At 41.1% G+C, this 21,799-nt stretch overlaps 1 protein-coding gene across 2 annotated transcripts in view; it reads left to right on the top strand.

The window, feature by feature from the left end:
• The window catches only part of slc25a21 (solute carrier family 25 member 21), a 52,747-nt gene that overhangs the window by 12,987 nt on the left and 17,961 nt on the right, over positions 1-21,799 (top strand). For both annotated transcript variants that reach the window (XM_077732007.1, XM_077732009.1), the window contains one exon: positions 20,890-20,938. In XM_077732007.1, the coding sequence (XP_077588133.1) occupies positions 20,890-20,938 (49 nt within the window). The remainder of the gene's footprint in view (positions 1-20,889; positions 20,939-21,799) is intronic.

Here is a 21,799-nt window from a genome sequence, read left to right as displayed (position 1 = left end):
TTCACTGTCTTTTCGTAAACATTATGACTTTTTTTGCCAAACATTTTTACTACCTTAAAACAAACAGCGTACTAACATTTTTTCAAAACAAACTTGTCACATTTCTTGGAACGTACTTTTTTCCCCTACTCGTATGACGTTTACACAAACATCAGAAATGAGGTCGTTCCCGCCCGATTTGTCCGTATAAATAATCTGACAAGGTGAATAAAATCGACACCAACATTTCGTGAACTCATTGGCAACCTAAAAATGAACTTATTTTACATCGACCACAAAGTACTTTTAACGTATTAACACATAAAACAACAAAACAGATCAAAAACCTTCCTACTATTTTAACAAAGTCGATTAAGCGTCCATTGACTGCAATTAAAAACCCAATCTACTGACTATCGACTATCGTTTTTGTACACATCGAAAACATGTCACCAGACCTGAATCCCCCCCGTCTGCACGCCGGCGTTAAGCAAAAGCAGATGTCGTAAAGTTTACAGAAATCGGAACATTATTTTCCTGTTTCCATCACATTCTTCTAAACACTTAACCCAACGCGCTTTGAAGTCACCCAAGAAATCCCAAAGTCTGCCGGAGTAATCGGTACGATAGCATCTCCTAGCGAGGCGGCAGGCGGGGGTTGTCGGCGTCGTACCTTCGACCGTACCTGGGATGGACGTGAACTTGAGGAGCGCCGCTGTGGGTCTGATCAGAAGAGCAGATAAAGCCCGCATTAAAACCGTGAAATGCGGGGCCAATTTTTGTACCGGCTTTCCATGCTCAGAATAGCCAGAAGGCAAGACCCCCACCTCGGCCCCCTGCTATCTAACGCCTTTATCTTGCACCTTTTCTCTATCCATTAGCGCAGGGCTTTCCCCAGTTTACTAAACCAGTCCAAATTCGTCTTGATGTAAACTGCCTGCGTCCTGATCAAAGCATCTTGTGACTTGGTTCCTTCCAATTCACGATAAACAGATGCAGTTTGTAAACATCTCCCTGACTTTAGATGAATAAGAGAGAGGTAAAAAAAAAGTGTGTTGAATATAAGTGCAATTTATGACATCTGCATGACATTAAGGCCAGTGAAATAGAAGATGTGCTAATATGATTCTCCATAACTTGTTTTATTTTGGTAATTCTTTTTATTTTTGGGTGGGTTGTCTGTTTTTTTTCTTTCGTATTTGGCACATCAAACTGTGGCTTTTTTCTTTTCAAATCTCTAAAGCGAAGGATTTTTATTATAGCTTGTTTTTTTCTGACAATTTAGCTTATTAAAATTCATTTTTCCCCCCCTTGCAGCATTTTTCTTGTAAATCAAAAAATATAGCTGCTTTTATACATGGAAAATATATTTTTCCTATTAAGTCATTTTTGTGGCTCTTTTTTCTCATGCAAACACAGAAAAATGATTATAAAAATGTAGTTTTTGCCTCATAAAACCATGATTTTTTTACTGCAATATTTGAACATCATTCTCTGAGAAAAAAAGATTTTTCTTTTGCACCTTGTTTTAGTGAAAAATCCAATATTTATAATTTGCATTCCCCTGATAAAATTATTTATTATAAATGTCATAAACGAAGACTCTCTATTTAAACGGTCTTCACTACTATTGGCATCAATGGCTCTGAAAACAACAGGAAGAAAAGCGCATTGCCTCCATTTTGTCATTCTCATTCTATCGTTAGCTGGCACGTGTGTGCGATGGCGTCGAGGCCGACTGGAATCAAGTGGCGCGAAGACGCATCGGGTTTTCATTTTAGACGCCGAGCGATGGTCCTGCCTCGGCTCAACCCTTGTTGTCTTCTAATGCGATCTGGCAAGCACAATGTCTTCGCGGGACCTCACGGGATCAACCAGTCCGCCGTTTACCACCGCTCTCATCCCTGTATTGCGCCCACCACCCCCATTTTGCCCTCCTCCTCCCCCCTGCTTTTTAACATAATCCAATAGAGAGGTTGACAATCTCAATTAAGTAGAAAGACCGCCTTCCTGCCATAATATGGAATTACAAAACGATGCCCACTTGCGTGCGGTGGGTCCCATGCAACGATGCATCTTTTGTTGGGGCAAATCCAAACCCCGCCCTCGCCCACAACCCCCCCTTCCATGGCGCACAACAAAGTGCCTGAGGACAAGTTTGGGAGATTGCCAGTTTGGATTGCCCCTCCTGGCTCATGGGAATTGCTCGTACCTCGGATGATGTATATGTATAAAGTAGAGCCGCAGGTATTTCCGTTGGCCTTTTTGTTTTTTTTCTTCATCTTTGCGCGCTTTCATTCCTCGGCACACACTCCATTGTTGTGATTGGCCGACGATGGCGTAATGCTGGAAGACGGCCGTGTGATTTTTACAGGACGACGGGGAGCATGGACCGTAAAACTCACCGCCGTTTTCCACAGCCAGGAACAAAAAAATAGACACCCCCTACTTTTGACAATCCACTGAGAAATCAAAGCATGAAAACCTTTTTTTTTTGTTGTTGTTGCAAGAATGGCAGCCAATAATTTGAATGATTGGCCTAAACAAGATTCTTTCCGTCGGGATGCACAGGATCAAGCTATTGTCTGTCCTTTAAGTGGCCTTTCATTTATTTGAGGTTCTGTAAAGTAATTTTTTTTAATTCACAGTTCAGTTGTATTTCACTTTAAAGGGCTATGCATTTGCGATTGAAACATTTTCAAATGTTGTTTTAAATTAGAATTTGTATCTGATTTCATTTGCGAGACATACAGTGGATTTCGGGGCATTTCCAGGTCAAATCCTGTTCAATTTGGGTTTACTTATTTTGCTTTGAGGACATTTTGCTGTCCATTTTGATATGCTTTCACTATCTATTCATTTGGACCTCTTGAAGGTCACGTCTTCCCCCATGTTAGTTTCTCATGTTGGTTTGCCTTCCACACTTCCCAACGTACATATTTGTTATTTTTATTCTTCAACTACTCCCCGAAAATCCAACCTTTTCCCCTCCAAAGCCCCAAATCTTGTTCCCACCTCGCTTAAGTTTCCCCCGTTATTTCCACCACTTCCGCGACATGTTGTCTTTTGGGCGCGAAGGAGGAAAAACACGGGGTGACCGATGGTCCCGGAGGACCCTAGCCAGACCGTGAAAGTTTAGACAAACACAAACGGAGGGAAGGAGAAGCCTGGTGGTCTCTGCTTTGCCACTCCCCCACTGTATCTTGCCTTTTCACTGCCGTCAACCAGCAGTGGAAGACAATTCCCATTCGAAATAATACGCATATCAAATTCTAAAATGAAAAATAATATGTGGAAAGAATGCTTTAAAGTAAATATTTTTTTAAAGAGCCACCTACATTTATTAAAGTCACCTAAAAGGACATTTTTCTCTCTTCTTCAAAATCAAAAAGATAACATAAGCAATCATATTTGTAGTATTAAACTCATCCCTGCTGGTACAACCTCAAGAAATAACATATTTACACGGTATTCTCTTCATATCATTAGTTTATAAAGAGTTGTTTGATTTATAGAAAACCAAAGCATGGTTCTAAAAATAAGTGAATACTGGATTGGATCCAATCTTGGGACCATATCCGGATAACTAGCATCAAATTGAGACATGACCACTTACAATGTGATTATGCCAAATAATTAAAATATCAAATCCCCTAAAACAAATACCAACATTTGACCATGACCTGTTCTTTGTCCCTATGTAGTACAAAAACCACAAAAGCGAAGGCTCATTTTGGAATTGTGGTATGACCTATTCCAGTCTGAACGTCAAAATCGCCAAATCCGTCTCTGGTGGAAATGACTGATTTTCAACTTTTTAAAGCTTTTCATGCATGGCGAACATCTGCCATGGGTTGCTACCGAAAAATCTTTGCGCTCGCCGCATTCCAGGAGAACTGTCCAACTGGCGTGCTGCATAATTAAAAGCAGACCAATTTGCATCCCTGAGAAGTTCACACCATGTTTTTGGTCGGCATAATTGGGCACAGAGAGCCTTGACGCGGATGCGGCCGGTGAATCCAACATGCTTTTTTTCTGCATCTTGTCTTGTTGATAGCCTACCGCTACATAAACACCCCTAGGACTGCCATTTTGACGTCTACGCTTAGAGAAATGGCTTTTTACAACTTTTTAGAAATCTTTTCTGCCAGTTAGATTTTTCTTGGTGGACCCTCATGATTCTTTACGAGCGTTTTACGAGCGTCATCACGAGAGAAAGTGAGTCTCATTATGCCAGCAAATTGTGCTGCAGTACTCATTTACATTCAAAGGAATAGTCATTAAAGAAAGATCATTTTAAAGAGTTATTCAGGGCATCCAAAGATATTTGTTGGATTGTATTTCAGTTTGTTCAATTTGTGTTTGAATTTACGAATTGAAAAACACTTATTTTTTTACATTAGAGTACCAGTTCCTTATTTTAATAATTTTTCGATGCCGAGGAAATGTATTAAGGAGAATTTGAAAAGATTTTGCAACATTATAATTATATGATCATGTGGTTGGTATGGGGATGTTCTAATGTATGCATTCTTTTCTTTTTAAATGCAGTTTATTTATTTACTTCTTACTGTGTTTTGAACGCATACAGCATACTGAATTTTAGTGTTGTTGTTTTTTTCCATTTTTAAAGGTGATTCTTGGGCTGCTGAAATAGATTTATTGCCTTTCCTTTCATTTCAGTATGGAACGTTGATTTGGCGTACATGTGTTTTGAGTCATAGAATGGATTTAAGGCTCCATGGCCTGTTTTGAGTCACAGAATAGATTTAAGGCTCCATGGCCTGTTTGTATGATCTTTTTTGCAGATGTTTAATACATATATCACAATTAGGGTAGCACAATGTGGGGAAGCACGGTAGCAGGAAGCTAACGGTATGGTTTACACTCACTTCACGTTTTGATCTTTGTTGTAATCGCGCCATCTGCTCTCAAGCCCTCCCCAATTCTCGCCTCTTCTGTTTTTGGTGGCTTTGCCACATGATTAGAATTCATGATCGCACTTGTGCAATAATCCCTCCCATGTGGAATGAGTCGTGGCGGCAGGTGTGCGCTGGGCTACGTTGATCCTTTTTTTATAACAAGGTCGCCATGTTTGAGGTTATGATGTATTTTTTGGCACCGAAGCACTATGATGTGATGCGCGTGTGTTCCTTCCAGTCTCGTTTTAATGTTATTTTTAGGAGAGGAAAGCTGAGGTAAGAAATAGACGCCCGTACGTCAGATGCTGAGTTGATTACGACATCTGATGCCCCGCAAGGATGGTTGCCCAATCTGTTTGGCCAGCCCTGTGTCACTATTTTAAGAATTTCTGTGGATTCGTGAGCATTAATGTTCCTTTGGGGAGTGCAGTAATACCTCGTTTATCGCGGGTAATATGTTCCAAGTCATGCCGAAATAGGTTAATGATCACATTGTAGAGACAGTGTTTTTATGCTGTCTATTTCATATTATTTGGACTTTTAAAACCTTGTCCGTACTATTATTTGTAGCTTCTGAAGGTAAAATAATCTTGTTTTAGTTTTTAGTAAAAGAGAGATGTACATGTATGTGCTTTCAAGATGTCTCCACACTCGCCCATTTTCCAGCTCATGGGTTCATCCCTGCCTAAACCGCAGAGAGGCAATAATCACTTAACCCAAATCAGGCGCAATCAGCATGGGCCTGAATGCAGCTGGTAGGCACCCAATCCACCGTCGGACAGCGCTGAGCAAGCGAGGCAGGGTGATTGGCTAAATTGACGCTCAGGAAGGACGATCAAGACATGCTACCGGCATATCTGTCGTCATCAGCCGTTTTGTTCATTGTCTGATTTGGTTGCCGAGTCCCCCGCGAGGATTGGCCAAGACGTGCTCACTCGCCGAATTCGAGTATGAACCAAGACTAAGCGAGACGGAGCCCTGTAGGCACTTTCTTCGAATTATAATATAATTATAATAGATTCATCTTATCCAACGTAGCGCCAGCACCCCCATGACCCTCGTGAGGATAAAGCAGTTCAGAAAATGAATGAATGACTTGTTGATTTAATTGGCAGAACAAGTGAGTGGTTCTGCTGCCAATTTTAGCGCAATAACTTTAAAGTCCTGCAGAAAAAAAGTAGTCATCCTCCCCAAGATGCTATAAAAGTCTTGTCATTTTCTGGAATTCTTTTATGACATGATTGAGTGGAAGAAAGGTGGAGAATTCAGTCCAAAGGTGTTGAAGCAGATCCGACCCCCACGCCCCCACCGGATTACCTGTCCCTGGAAGCAAATCACCCAGAACCTTTCCTATCCTCCCTTTTTAAAGAACGAGCACAAGAAGACAGATTTCTTCTTTTATTCCGCGGCACTTGTCTCAAAAATCTTGTTTTTTGGTTCTCTGACAGCTTTTTCTGGTTTGCTTCTCTTAGTCTTGATAGGATAATTGAAGAAAAGTCGCAGGTGAAGTTGACCCATTTTTTTTTTAAATAGGTGCTGAGTGGAGGGTTCGAGGCGTGCTCCTGCTTTGTTGATTTAAGCGCCGGGACTGAGCCATCAATCATCCTACTGTGACGGCTCGGGTCACCCCTGCTCCACCCTTACACCCCCGCTCAATATAGTACTTTATCAAACAGGAAGTAGGGATAGTTTGGACTGTTGTGTTCATTTTTGATTGACTGTTGTGTTCATTTTTGATTGACTTTTGTTTCTTCTTTGAATTGCTTTTTAAGCCTTCTATTGTATGGAGTTAGAAACTTGATTCCAGATGCTGATTGATGGATGGACAAGATCGTTGGTTGTTACTGTGAATTAGCTTGCCAATTTCTAGAAAACGTTTGAGAAAAAAAACGTTGAAATATGGTTTCGTATTGCAGTTTCAGTTGTCGTCATGGTAATCTGGACCAATTAATAATAGAATACATTTTTGATGCAGTAGTTGTATTGTAGACTTGAGGCCAGCTTTCCAGATATATTTTTAAGGTCTTGATCTGGTCTTGGACTTGATCCCAAAAGTTTCTCAGTCTCAGTAAGTCCTAGTCCGGAACAACAGCACAACTAGTTTGTACCTCTCCCTAAAAATGTGACTTACCCACCAGTGCAACTTGCGGTCCATTCACACTGCAGCTCATTTCTAATTCCAATATCTGATTTGTATTTTTTCATGCAGTGTACACAGTCCAATTCCGATATTCCAAAATATCCTAGCCTCTTCCTCCTCCCCGTTCATCGGTTTCTCCCTCTTGTTCTTCAAGGGGGGAAAAACAACCTTGGGAATCGTTTTCAAATCCTTCCGTTGCATACCCCCCCTTCCCCCATCTCCTCCGAAAACCGCCGGAGCATTTGGAAAGCGGTCCTTGGCAATTATCTTTAATCATATGCGGCCATCCCAATCAAGGCCGGCTCTTGTGATCACATTTGCACGGTTTCAGGTTCTGCCCCCTCACGGCAAACTGGCGTACTCACGAAGAGGCAGGGGGTGAGGGGCTAGTTCGGCGGTTTAAGGACCACCTGGGCCTATTGTGACTGTTTCTGTCCCTTTTTTCAAAACGCGGCATAAAACTTTCTCCACAATTGGCCTTGTTGTGAGAAGAACGTGTGCGTTTCCGGGTGAGTTGCAAAGCGTTTAAGCAGAATTCCCTGTCCAGCTGAAGCGGCCCACCCAGCCAGCCTGTGTTCAGCGTGGGCTTCCATTTGTCTTCTCTGTGCGCTGTGGAGGTCCTGTCATGTTTGCTTCTGCTGTTCCTCCTGCGCATGCTCAACAAAATGGATAAAAACAGAGCTTTCCTCATTGGATAAGTCAACTGTTCGCCACCATTTTAGCAATCAAACAAGGTGGTTGGCCGCAAAAATATTAGGTTGAGGCTTTAAGGATGAAACAATGGAATAGAGGTGAATGATCATGTTGCAATGTTATAAGGGCACATAACTAGCTGTTGCTGATCCAAATGGATTCAAAATCTTAGATTTCCAAACCATCAAGTTCGGAATTCTCCTCTTATTTACGTTTAGAAAAAAAGAACTGCAATGGGAATACTTCAAAACCCTTGAAGATGATCCATTTGTTTTTAGGGAGCCCAATAAGAACTTTTGAATGCCTTTGCAACTTTTCATAACTCTTGAGCATCAGTTTTCACAGCATTTTGTGACCACACACACACACATTTTCATAACTCTCGTAATTTCTCTGAAATCTGTAAATTCCAGTTAACCGTCCACGGTCTGTTCTCCCGACTTTTCTTGTTGAAAGACTGCTTTCTAACTTCTTTCCATGACCTCAAAGCAGTACCTTCACTCCACCGGTGTGTACATGTGTGTGTCTTATATACATTTGTGTGCGCGCATTATGACTGTTTTCCATGACCCCCGGCCAGGACCCTCCTCGGCGTCCCGCCTGGCTTTGGCGGCGCTTGTTTAGACAACAGTGGCGCACATGTTGGCTGAAATATGGCCGCCTCGCTCGGGTGAATTAAGCCACGACATGTGTCTGTGTGTGTGTGCTTCAGAAGGGACTCGCTGATTTATCCATATATTTCAATGATTGATTTAGGAGCCGGACGGCCAACACTTTGTCGAAGGGGGGGTTGCTTAAAGAAGGGACACGATTCATATCTCCACCGGACGTCCCGTCGAGGCCCGAAATGAATCATTCAAAAGCCGGGCGTGAGATGGACGCCTTTAACGATGCACTGATTACATTTTAACATGTTCCCTTTTTCAAATGAGCTATGAAATGTTGTTTATTATCATCACCAGCGACATGTTTTTTTTTTTTGTGTGGCTTTCTGAAAATGAAGGAGTCGGGACGGCGTGCGTCTGCGCGAGGGGTTCGAGTGCCAGCGTGTTTTATTACCTGTCTCATTATTAAAAGGCGCTGCAGGCCCGACCCAGCCGGCGCACAACATTCCAACTCCTCTTTTGATGCCTCCCTCTCGTCTTTTTTAAAATCTTTTGAGCACACCATTGCCTTACCAGCGTTTTGTTTTTAATCAGTAAAATTACAAACCTCACCTTTTTTGTTTTGTAAAGTTCTGGTGATTTTTTTTAATGCTTTTTACATGACGTTAGTAGGTTCCAATGGAAGGAAAACAATGGCAAAAAATTTAATTGGTAGCCTTCAAAAACTAGTTAAGCAGTTTTTAGAAAGTTGCATGGATTAAATTAAAATGAGTCCCATTCTGTTCATAACTTTTTATCACATTTCTTTTAATTTCATCTTATGGAATGAAAAAAAAGGAGCCAAAACTATATATAAGTTCACAATTCTTCACATGACTTTACAAAAACGACTCAAATGGTTTAAGGTATTTCATAATCTGAAAATTTCAGTATTAAATTGTCAAGACGCTAATAACACATCTTACAAATAAAGAAATATTTCAAGCAAATCTTTCCAAAAAAGAAAACATCATCTTCTGATGAGTTTTAACCCTCACATGTACTTCTCCCAATGACTTCCCTGGGGTACCAGGGAAATGATTTGAGTCTATTTGCCGTAATCATTTCCTCTGTTTGCTTTCCCCTCCTCCGCCTGCTCGTCTTTCCGTGCCTCGGCAGCGCCGCCGTCTCTCGCCGTCTCTCGCCGGCTCTGGTTCTTCGGCATAAGCGAATAATTAGGTAATTGCCCCCCCTTGATTGAGCTCAATAGGAAACATTTCAATTAGGGCTCCAAGTGCGCGAGGAGGAAGTAGGCTCTTAGAAAGGGAAACATTCCTTGTCATGCAACTGTCAGCCCACACCGGCAGCCGGGATTAAGGAAGGAAGAGAAAGCATTGCTTGCAATTGCAGCCATATTTAACTCCTTCGCTGCCATTGACAGCCATGGACCTCCATTCCATTTGAACTATGACAGAGATTTCAGTAGTACGGCTCACATATTCTTGAACTCGCTTGGCAGACAGTTAAATCTGCCCTACCATCATTTGGGTTTGACTTATTTAATTATTGGACAGCACATTAATGAACATATCTATGTTGATGTGTTGACTTTTTTTTCCTACAAAATTTCCAGTGGAGGAGGAGTTTTGTGTTGGAAACTTTTGTAAACTAAGGTGGCATCTGTATATTTAACAGAATTGTGTTTTTTAAGTATCTGATAGTGGTGGTGCCTTTTTAGCTTTCTAGCCAATACTTTCAGATCTTGCTTCTAAATGGTTTCAATTGGTTTTGGTGTTGTTTTGCAGGGTGATGACCAACTTTTTAGGCAGTAAGTCATGTGTAATGTGATCATTGTGTCAAAATATCATTTTGCTTACTCAGGCGTTGGATTGTTTTTTAGTGAACCTGGAATTGGGCAAATTGAATTGAATTTTATTCAGCCTGTTTTTTATCTGTCGTTTAAAGGCAAGTTGAGTTGAATTTGTTCTCTGAATTTAAATTAGCACAGGGTGTGCCTGGCTTCTATACACGTATATTGATGACAGAATACGCTTCAAATGACTAATCGTCCGGACAGACCCGACCTATCACGTACGACTTTGTAAGCCGACCCGCCGCTCGCTTGATGATCGCATCAACCCTCCATCCATAAAAATCTAAGTTTAAACAAACATTTGTCCCCCCCGTCAGCTCATTTGGCACGCGAACCTCTCGTTACGACACACACCTGAGTTAGTAGGCCGACCCCAGCAGGAAACAAGGGAGGCGGGTGGCGGGGACGGGGTGGGGGGGCGCTTTGGCGTTTCACTCCGGGCCGCTCATTTGTCACAATTGTCACCCAATGCACAAACAGCAATTAGTGAATTAGAAGAACGGATGTGTGCGTCCTGCCTTGGCAAAATCAAGTCAGCGCTGGGAGCTGTCATAGCAGTCAGTACAGGCGGGCAACAGAGGAGGCGGGCATGGTGGTCCACTTGTGCTGGCTTGGGTAAATGAGCGTGCGGTTATTCCAGAATTAGGGGTCATTTAACATCGCACTTTTTACATTTGAAATGATCTGCTTACTCAATAGTAAATTGTGCATTTTCTGAATCCATATAACTAAAAAAATAATACATATGTTTAAAAATAATTATTTCCATCCATATTTTGTGTAGATTTGCAACCCTGTCACCGTGATTATACTATTATAAATATTAAGAGAATTATGTCACAGAATATGTATCGTTGTAACAAGATAATCAAGGTTTTGTTAGTTTAACTGTTTCATGAGCAGAGTAGCTGTAAATCAAATCCTTATTTTTAAAGAATTTTGCTGCCTAAAGGTCCTCCACATCTGGATTGGCCCAGGTTTTAGTGCCATTGGCGGCAATAGACGTCCAATCCATTTGCAGTGATTGCAAACCCTAAATTGAGTGTCCAGTGTTGTCAATGGCAACCAACAGAAATACAATTTGTCCATTTTTAAGAGCACCTGTATCATTCTATTTTCTTTTTTTTTTCAAGGCTATAGACATGCACTGTTGTCTTTCGGCATCCTGCAAATTAGTTTAATGTGGGTTCAGTGTTAGCCAGGTTGTGTACGTGTGTGGCTTTTCTCCGTCCTTCTCTCGGGAAATGGAAAAGGGGCTCATGTTCCCACTCTAACTCGTCCTGCTACGGGGTCAATTGCAACCAGTTGGCCGGCAGTCTGCTCCAAAGTAAACATTTGCGGAGAGGCGACTGTACAGGCAGGTAGCTGGGGGCCCGATAACCCACCCCCTCCTCCGCCACATGGATCCGTGATTCGTGTGGTCCGGCAGTTTGAGCTCTTGACATATTGCGCCGTGAGATGGAGCGCTCATTTTTTTTCCTGCCTGCTCTGGATCCTTTGAAATAACTCGACAAAAACCAGCTCGGCCCTGTAAATACAGTCTTGGCCCTCTGTAGAAAATAATTTTCTGGTCAATGGTCCATTTTTGCATCTATTTTATGCTTCCTGTCGTATGTAGTGTTTGTTTTAAGTATGATTTTCCCTCGGGTCCCTAATTTAAAAGTTACAATAAACAAGGGATTACTGTACACGAAAAAAGACTTTTCCCTGGTTGTGTTAACCATTGCTAATATGGTTTTCATTTGCCACAGACTCTTTGTGTCGGGGGTGTGCCGGACGGGGGCCGGAGAGCCCTTTGAGGCTGATGGGAGGCGACTCGTTTAAGTCAGGGAGCCCGCTGTCTGCGCCGCTTAAGTTTGTACGCATTAATCAAAGGCGCATTTCCTTGCCGAGGCTATCAGCCAGGCTACCTTGTTGTTATAATGAATGCAAGTGGGGGTGCCGGAAGAAAGTTTCTTGTGAGTGAGAGCAAGAGTAGTGAGAAGAAGTAGTCGTTATTTTATGTTTGACTTTTTCTGGTGGTATAAAATACGCAAAGTCGATGTCAAAGGATTCGTCAGCATTGATTAAATAAACTTGACGATGGTATGCAGTTGAAAATTGTCTTAATAATAGTTCAGAAATGCAAACTAGATGACAAATTAAGTTGTAATGCTAGATCTAGTCATGCAGTATATAGCATCAACTATCACATTTAATTTCGGTAGTTGATACTATAAATGTCGTCTTTGGAAGTTGAATTGTTCCTGTCATTAACACTGGTACAGTTAAGGACTAAAAACTAGACAGTAAATAAATATCATAGACATTTTCTAACAAAAGCCCCTTTTCTGACAAACAGCACGATAAAGTCCAATAATATACCGATATTTTCATGGCTACTTCAATCCGTGAGGCGTGTATATGGCATTATCATCTACAACTTCCTTAAATAAATGTAAAGGAGACCAGTCCACTCTCATTTCACCCCAGGGGGCCCAAAGGTCTTTTCTTTTCTTTTTTGTAGGGTGGGCTGCTTGTCTAATAGAGGGAAAGCATGCATTCAGTCTACTGATGGGCGTGTTCATTCATACAGGTGCTTATAATTTGCAGCACGTGATTAATCATTGTTGTGTTTGGCGATCTTGACATCTTGTTTAACGTATCTGTCTATCTCGCTGCTCTCTTACGGTTGGGAAAGGAGTGTCTTAGCCCGTCCCCTTATTACGTATCTGCGTACCCATCCGTTCCGTCGATGTTACTGAGATTTAAAGACAGAAAAAAACACAGAAGCCGGGATCGTTAGACGGTGGTGTCCATTCCAAAAAACGATCACGGAAGCCAACATGTGTGCGCTGGGTGCACAGTGAAGGCCGTGTTTTCCTCCTCTGCACGTGTGCGTGAGTGTTTGCTTTGGGTGGAGGGCAACGGGCTGGTCAACGCGGCTGTAAATCAGAGTCTTCCCTGATGGACGTCCAGCTAATCTGTCCCCAGTGTGTCATTACGTCCAACCTCCCAGATCGCCACAGATCCTCTCATCTCCGGGTCCACGGCCTTGTGGAAAGACAGTAATGCAGACACACATGTTGAACATAAACCGGTCGGGTCGGTGTCAAGAGTTCAACGTCGGCATCTGTAATAGCAAAGAGAAAAAATGGCCGAAAGTTGGCTCGGGATTCTCAGAGTACAGTATGAGTACAGTACGTGCCACGCAGCTACTCGGGCACGTAGTGAGTTGTTTTTGTGTGTGTGTGTGTGTGTGTGTAAAAAATTCTTACGACACGTCCTGACCCATCCTGAGGCTGTCTGGTGTGAGAGGGCCTCACACATGGTGGAGAAATGCCAATGGGTTGTCATTGGTGCCTTTTTTGGAGTGCCAAATGCTGTATGAAAAATGTTGGGTTTAACTCAGTTTTGAAGACAGCAAGAAAAAACATGGTGAATAGGGAGACATACTATAATAAACCCCACCCTACTATTTAAGGCCTGGCTGCCATATTTTTGTTAACCTAGTGGTACAATTATTACATGACCTTGAGTTATGGTAGCTTTGTCTGTAAAGATATATATATTTTTTTTTAAATATTGGGTCCCTTTACTCTTTGGATGCTGATTTACTTAATAATACATGAAAGGTCGATTCCCTTCTTTTGCATGATTTTCTGATGTTGTAGAGACCATTTTCCATCCAAATATACCAATATTTGCCTTCTGAGATAAGTCCTATACTGATAATTAATTATCCCTGCCAGAACCTTTCAGTCCATCTTGCTTGGTCTTCTGTCCTCATCAATAGCTTTGCAAAAGGGGTGTCAAATTCATAAAATGCCTTGTTTTGACGGCCAGGGGCGAATTAACAAATGTGATTGCGGATAAGAAATTGAGCAAAATGTAATAGTGCACACACTTGATCACACAACTCGTAAACTTCTGGTTTTGCGATGCCTTTGTCAAAAAAAGAAAGCATTTAATTCTGTACGTATAGTTTGAATAGCCTGAACAACCCGGCGGGCCACTTTGGGCAAAATGCTTTTACAGTAGAGGCTCAACTAAATACTTTTTAGGAAGTGCCCAGATGAAGTCAACGCGGGCCAGAGGCCTTTTTATGTTTTATCATTCAAACTGGCCATCCGTCACAAGTTATTTCAGCTTTTTGGTAATGTAACACCGAGATCAAAGCGACCGCGTGGAGTTCACTTGGAGTTTGGCCAACGCGGTCATTGCGACCCCTTAATTACAGGACCAGCGAGCCATTTCTTTTCCGTGCCGCTGAATTCCATTAAAGGCTTCACACGCTATGCCGCCGAAAACGCGCTCGCCGTCGTCTTTTTAAGGCAAAAACGCCACAAAAAACAGAAACTAGAGAAGCCATAATCCCACGCCAACCGAAAGACTGAAAACGGATTTGCTTCCCGACTGGCAGTGAATCCCAGCCTTGCCAAGTCCGGGATTGTTTTGTGCGACCTCTCGCTCGTCACCTCTGTTCTTGAAAGTTGAGCTGTCATTCATTTCCAGTCAAGCAGATCCAGCTAAAGTCTTTTTAATGGCCGCAAACGTTGACTTAGCACTCCAAAAGGGTGGTGATAATGACCCGCATCAGACACGTTTTTTTCAATGTTTGTTTTTGAGTAAAGATGTCAAACTCGAGGCTCGGGGACCAAATCTAGCCCTGCTCAGATTCTAGTTTGGTTTAGTTGCCATTTTTCAACCCCTGCTAACTCATGAGTTAATTCTTTTCAACTGCAAGGCCCGTCACATATGGAAGAGTGTCTGTCTGCAGTGGACCCCCCTAAAAGCAGCCGCCCTGCCTTCCGTTTATTCAAGCATATATTCAAGTGGTTGACCGTATTTCAAGCGTGCGGAGCGCATTCACGCTTGTGCTCCTCATGGGTTCACGCCTTGCAAAAAATAAAATAAAAACACCCCACGTTCCCTTTCTGCTAGGGCCACCGCTTCGTCAACTCCCACAACAAGGCCGGACCACCATGTCGGAATGGGAGATGCGTCACTCCAAAATTGGGCCCCGCTGTTATTTTCATTTACATTGATCTTTTTTGCGCGCGCTTGGGTGACGTCCCGACCATGACGTGTCTCGACATCACAAGACAGAACCTCGTCCGACTCCAGCTACTCCAAAAACCTCCGTCTGGCCGGCCTGCTTAAGAATCTTTTTAAAACAGAAGGCGTTAACAACTAATTAAACAATTTACAGCCTCACTAAAACAATTATTGCCGTAGCCTCGCCATTATGGCCTCTAAATATCCGCTTTTATGGTCAGCCGTGGTGCTAAAAGACCCCAATGCCTTGTGGTGGGGGGCGTCAACGTACCTAACAAAATTCTAGTTTTTTTTTTTTTAGAAGTGATTAGCAAGTGTGTAGTGGCTCGTAAGCAACGTCATATGAAATATTGTAATGATTGATTGACGTGTATTAGAATTGAAAGTCAACTATTTTGATATAAAGATCCTATTTATGGTTATTTTTGATGAACCCCATTGATGGCTATCGCCCTCAACGACAGACTATTATATTGCAATTAATTCATTTATGAAAATAACTTTCAAACTGTAGTAGATTTGTAGTAAAATTTTATATGGGAAGCAGCGCCATCACCAGTCCAAGCATGATTACTTCTACCTGCATTATATTGGGTCAAGCTGGCATCAGGAATATAGATATGTATATGTATGGCCATAAGTTCCTAAAAAGTTAAGTCTAAAACCTTCTTTTTTTTCTTAAAACATCTTAAATAGCCACTAAAAAAATTAAACGTGATGCGACATTCACCCAAAACCCAACAGTTAACAAAATGCTCAGTGTTAAATGGCCAGCACAAAACAGGATTTCAATTTTTATCTGCTTTCAAATCCAAATATGCAAATGATCTGGCAAGTAAAGCAAATGTGTATAAATGGGGGACCGCGCCGTCAAAATCTGCGCGTACTTTGAGCCGTCATCACCCTTCCATCAAACCACCACATGCGAGTCCAACCCAGTTGAAAAGGAACCCACAGACTCTAAAGGCTACAATAATAACACACTTTTGATTTTCCGCTACAAAACAAGTGTCATCTTAAAGTCATTATATGCCCGTCTGCGCGGCGTAGTGATGAACCCTTAAAAAAAAAAAACGGAGCTTCCTCCGTCATTACATTTACCGCCGCGTGACCACATCACTGCAACATGACCCACACGAACGACTCGGAGTTTGTCGTCTTCAGCCAAGTCCACCCTGGAGGAGGCAACCCTAACTTGGATGCTATTTACTAGGAAATTGGATAAAAAGGCAAGGCAAACTGCTTCTGAAATGGTTCCAATTGAACCATTTCTGCACGCAGTTTTGGTTTTATGTGTGCTTGTGTTTTAGGGAATCCAAATATCTTTAGACATGGTTTCTAAATGGCATTTGGAGCCCAGAATAAGAAAAACAATCATTTCAACAAACAATAGCACAGTGGTCTCCATATTTTGAAACGTTTGTGAAAGTACACAAACTACTAGAAAACAAGTGAACAGCATCCAATGGCAATCAATCAGTTTAGTGAGCTACCAAAAAATTATACTCCAGAGAAATGTTTTCCCTTCTATGCAATTATAGTACTTAATCTTCCATAGTTATATATAGACGTATATTTTCCGTACACTATTTTGTTCATTAGTATGTAATACGTATTGAATTCGCCATAGAAAAAATTCAAATTATTTTATTTTTTGTTTGTATTTTTTCTTCAATTCATTTTTTAACTGTTTTTTTGTCAATGTATTCAGCGTTCAAGTTTAATTTAAATATGGGATGAAGACAGTGGGAAATAGCTCATTCATTAAGTCACATTAATGGGATTGTTATTGTAGTACAAATAATTGTCCCCCCCCCTCCTTTCAATACTTTCAATATTATCCCTTTTGGGCATTTGATAATCAGTCTGACTTTTACTCATGTCGGTGTAGCAGGTGTCCGGTGGGGGTTAGAATCAATTTGTTTACAAGTCAATCTTGTTGAAAGGAAACTGACACGCTGTACTTCCTCCCAAACACCAGTTGCGCCATGTTTTGCATCCATTTTGTCCCCTCGGCCTCCCTCCTCTGTCAGCACTTCCGCCACTCGACTGTCATTTGCACGCTGCGTCCAAAAATGTGACCACAGGTGTTAAGATAACATTGACGTTAATGGGAGGAGGTACGGGCTGCCTGTCAATCTGTCGTTGACGCGTCCTTAGTGTGTCAGGCTGACCCGGTCGGTCAGGAGCGCCTCGCACACGCCCACTTTCTGCACACGTACACACTGCACACCTTTTCCTCGGTAATCAGGGTTCATCTGCAGTTTGACAGACGGGGGGGACATACCCGAGCTGTCTTAGCACGTAGCCGCCGGCCACAAATGGACCGTGACTCGTAACGATAAATCAAAACGCCAGAGACAAACACGCGTCCGATGAAGACGACTCAATTTATCACTGGCGGTGGAAAAGTACTATTTGAGTTTCAGCACCAGTTTGGGAATTGGCGCTTGTTTATGGGTTTAGGGGAGACCGTAATAGTTGACTTGGGGGTCGAAATCATCACTTTCATAATACAATATTGATTGTTAGGACACTGATCCGATGCATTCGATTTTAGGGCTTTAGATTAATTTAATACACATTTACCGGCAGATGAGTGGTTACCAAGTCGACCTCACAGTGGGGGACCTGGGTTTAAATCCAAATCCAAATGCCCATCATTGTAAAGCCGAGGCCAATCTTCTTTATCTTTCCTTAAGATCTGAATAGCGCATCTGGTGATGGATACAGCCATGCCACAAATGACAAATTGCGGCATGAGTGAATAGCTTTTCCAATCTTGTATGGCATTCCCGACACAGCCATTTTTCTCAAGATATATTAATAATGCAAGTCGCACCTGTGGGGCCCATCACAAAGGGGAAAAACCCACCAGTGGGAGGATGCTAAATGATTTCCTTTTACCCATGACTTTACGGATGACCTGACTTTAACATTTTTGTTAACTTTGTCGCCCATTTCTTCAGGATGAGTTTGTACGTGTTTGTCCTGTGTGCCTTTGTCTATTGTTTTTGCACTTTTTAATGTATCTATTTTTTTTACCGTGGGAGCAAACTTTGTATGTGTGCATGTTCCCAAGCCAACACTAAATCCCGATAATCATCTGCAGTGATGCATGTATTCATATTTGGAAGACGAGTTATCAGTTGACTTGGTGTCGAAGCCATCCGTCAAAACAAGTTGCTTTTTTTTGTCAAGCCTGTCCAGCTGTTTAGACAGAAAAATGGCAGATTAGATTGTCAGAACAGACATGGGGAATAGAGGATGCTAATAAACCCAAGTTTCATTGATCACACATGCTACTTGACTATAAATAGCATTACATAGTAATCCATTTTGGCCTATTAGTCGTCTCGGCATCCTTCCCAGTTCCAATAGATTGGAAATGCGTCCTAACGGTTGCGACGCAGACGCTCTGCGCTATTATCGTCTTTGTCTCAGCTTGTATGCGTTTGCAAGACGCGAGATGACAAGCCCTGTCAGTGCCATTGTGCCACACAAACAAAAGAAGCTTGAAATGATGGAATTCCCCACGACCGTCTGTCACTCAAGCAAGCGAAATCGACCAGGTGGTGTTTCAAAGTGACCCTCTATATGAAGTAGACAATCCTTTTTTTTTTCAAAAAGTGAGAAATTGAGAACCAATCAGCAGGTCATCAATTTTCACAACGTTTGCTCCTTTTTTCCACGCATAATATTTCTGTAACAAATATATTTCTGCCATGTTCCAACTCTATCATCATTTTAATGGTACTTTAATATATATTAACTATTGTTATCTTGTTATCCTGACAATGGGCCTTTTGCGATAAAGTTTAGAGGGCAATATCTAAGCTCAAACATTGTTGCGAATGTGAAATATTATAAATCACGGCCTGTAAAATTACTAGTTTTTATTTACTGTGCAATTAATTCACTTATTGCATAGCTTATTTTAAAAGTGGAAATCCAATGTTCACCTCTTTGTCAAAATGGATTGGACGCCTGTCCCTGTCAATGGCAGTTAGTGTATTAAAATAAATTTGAGGGAATTGTGTAGGAGCTTTGTATCTTGAGAGTCTCATTCATCTAGGCCTTTTTTTCTGGGTTTCTTTGCATTGTTTGAACAAGGTGGCTCGTCGCTAGCTTGTTTGTTTTGCACTCTGGCTTATTGGCAGCCAAGAAAAATATTGCTTTTTTCGTCCAAATAAACAAAGCTGAGAAAAAAATCTTTCTTAAAAACATGGCTGACAGCAAGTTGTAGCACGTCCAAACGGCGTCTCGTCTTCGTTGATGGAGCGGCACCTGTGCGATACGTATCCAAGGTCATATCGGGATTCGGGTCGCCTGATTTAAAAATAATAAATAAAATTAATAATGTTCTTACATTTTTTTTTTCCTCCAGTAAAATAATTTTGTCCAAATATAACAAACTTTTCAAGTAGCTTGATTTTTTTTTCCCCCTTGCAATATTAGGAATTTAAAGATAGTTTTTTTATTGCTTACCAAACAAGTTTAATCATCACCTTCTTTTTTAATAATACAGTTTACTTGCTCAACTTTAAAAAACGTATTATTATTATTATTTTATCACACTAAATTTTTCTGTGTATTTCAACCTTAAACAATAATATAATATTATCATGGCTTTTTATTATAATATACTATATATATATATATATATATATATATATATATATATTTTTTTTTAAAGTGTGTTCAATATTTGCATGCTTCATTGACAGCTGGTGACTGTGACATTTTTGGAAAGCGTTTTCATGCCTCTTGCAACGATGACAAAAGAGCAACCGTGACAGCGACGGTTGGCATTTGAAACAAAGATGGACTCGATAAAATTACTTGGAAAGTTTGCACAGTTTAAAACAACAAATGGGTTCATCTCACCTGCAATGACCTGTTGGAACTTGAAATTTAAATTCAAATACACAGATGTCTCATATTGTTTTGAAAAGCAACACAGCTTATTTCTAGTAGATGATGATGATGGTATAAAATTGGACATTATGCAAAGTTCACAATTACTACCTTTTGTTTTTCTGTATTTTTGTTAACCTAGTGGTACAATTATTACATGACCTCAAGTTATGGTAGCTTTGTCTGTAACAATGTATGTTTTTTTAAATATTGGGTCCCTTAACCCTTTAGATGCCTGATGCTGATTTTACTTATAATATATGAAAGGTCTTTCCATCTTTTGCATAATTTTCTGATACTGTGGAGACCATTTCCTATCCAAATGTACTCATATTAGCCTTCTGAGATACTTCATATATTTATTATTAAAAAAAAATCTTTAAAAAATGAATACTTTTTGATAAAAGTCGTGTAAAATGTTCGTCCGCATTCGTCTTTTGTTTACATTTGAATGGCTGAGTTTTCCTTCAAGCTGGCAAGAGAGAGGGCGGCCCCTAAAACATTCTTAACATTATTTTTGCTTTCTACGGGGTGTAGTGAGTAGCATGGTGCTACCTTCAAAACTTTTATAGGCATCCGGTGCATTCTTGCTATTTAAACCTCTCCTGAGATTGTTTTAATTTTTGCCAAAATGTACCTTAAAAAGTCAAAAAGTTAAATCCAAATTTTTTGCAACATTGTGAATTGTATGTAGCAGATAAAAAGTGAAATTGATTTAAAAATGGCAAAAATCTCTTGTTTCAGGCCTGGTGGAGATCTGCTTGATGCACCCTCTGGACGTAGTGAAGACGAGGTAAGCGCTCATTATTTGTTGCCCCCCCCCTAGCCCCCCACCCCCAAGTGCGCAGAGGCCAGTGTCATAAACAGGTCGTGGGCCAATACTAAAGCTTTATAGTCTTTCATAGGCCTCGCCGAGACCTCTGGCTTCACTTCTTAGGCCCCCTGCCCCCTTGGCTGCCAGTCTGTAAATCCTACAGCCGCCTTGTGTCATTTACGGCCGCACTTTCTCTCCGTGGATAAATTGCTCAGCGCGCCTTTAAAAAAAGATGAAGAAATAAGCGAAGACGCTTGCACTTTAAAGGCAGCGCCACCGCGTGAGTAAAAGCTAACGGCCGATACTTGATCCTCTGAAGGGGGGGAGGCGTGATTTATGGTCACCAGGTCGAAAAGTATGAGGGTTTATTACAGGTAAGTGTCGGGCGCTGGGCCCATTTGTCCTCGCGCCGGGTCGAGGGGAGCAAAAACGCGACAGCTTTATCTGTTTGTCTCGCCACCTTTTGCCACGTAGAAAGCTAGGGAACATCCCAAAAAAATGTTGAGCTTGATTTTTTGGACTTTAATTTCTGTAACAATTTGATTCATGCAGTAATATTTCTACTGGAAGAAATACTTTTTGTCTTTTCTCATATTTTGACAGTGCGGACACACAATCTGGTCACCTTTATTTTTATAAGACAACTAATACATAACGATTCAGATATTTCACCTTTTTTTTTAATTAGATATTCGACTTATCTCTCATTTTCTTATTATATTATCACTTATTCTAGTTAGTCAGAAAACTAATTTGATATAAATTAAATAAATTTCTTTTCATATTTTAAATAATACTATACTTTTTTTTTAAATGGAATAATGGTTCTTGCAATTTTTT

Source organism: Stigmatopora nigra, chromosome 13 (genome assembly GCF_051989575.1).
Source record: "Stigmatopora nigra isolate UIUO_SnigA chromosome 13, RoL_Snig_1.1, whole genome shotgun sequence".
In the NCBI taxonomy this organism is placed as follows: domain Eukaryota; kingdom Metazoa; phylum Chordata; class Actinopteri; order Syngnathiformes; family Syngnathidae; genus Stigmatopora; species Stigmatopora nigra.
This window is presented reverse-complemented; position numbering and strand designations above follow the sequence as displayed.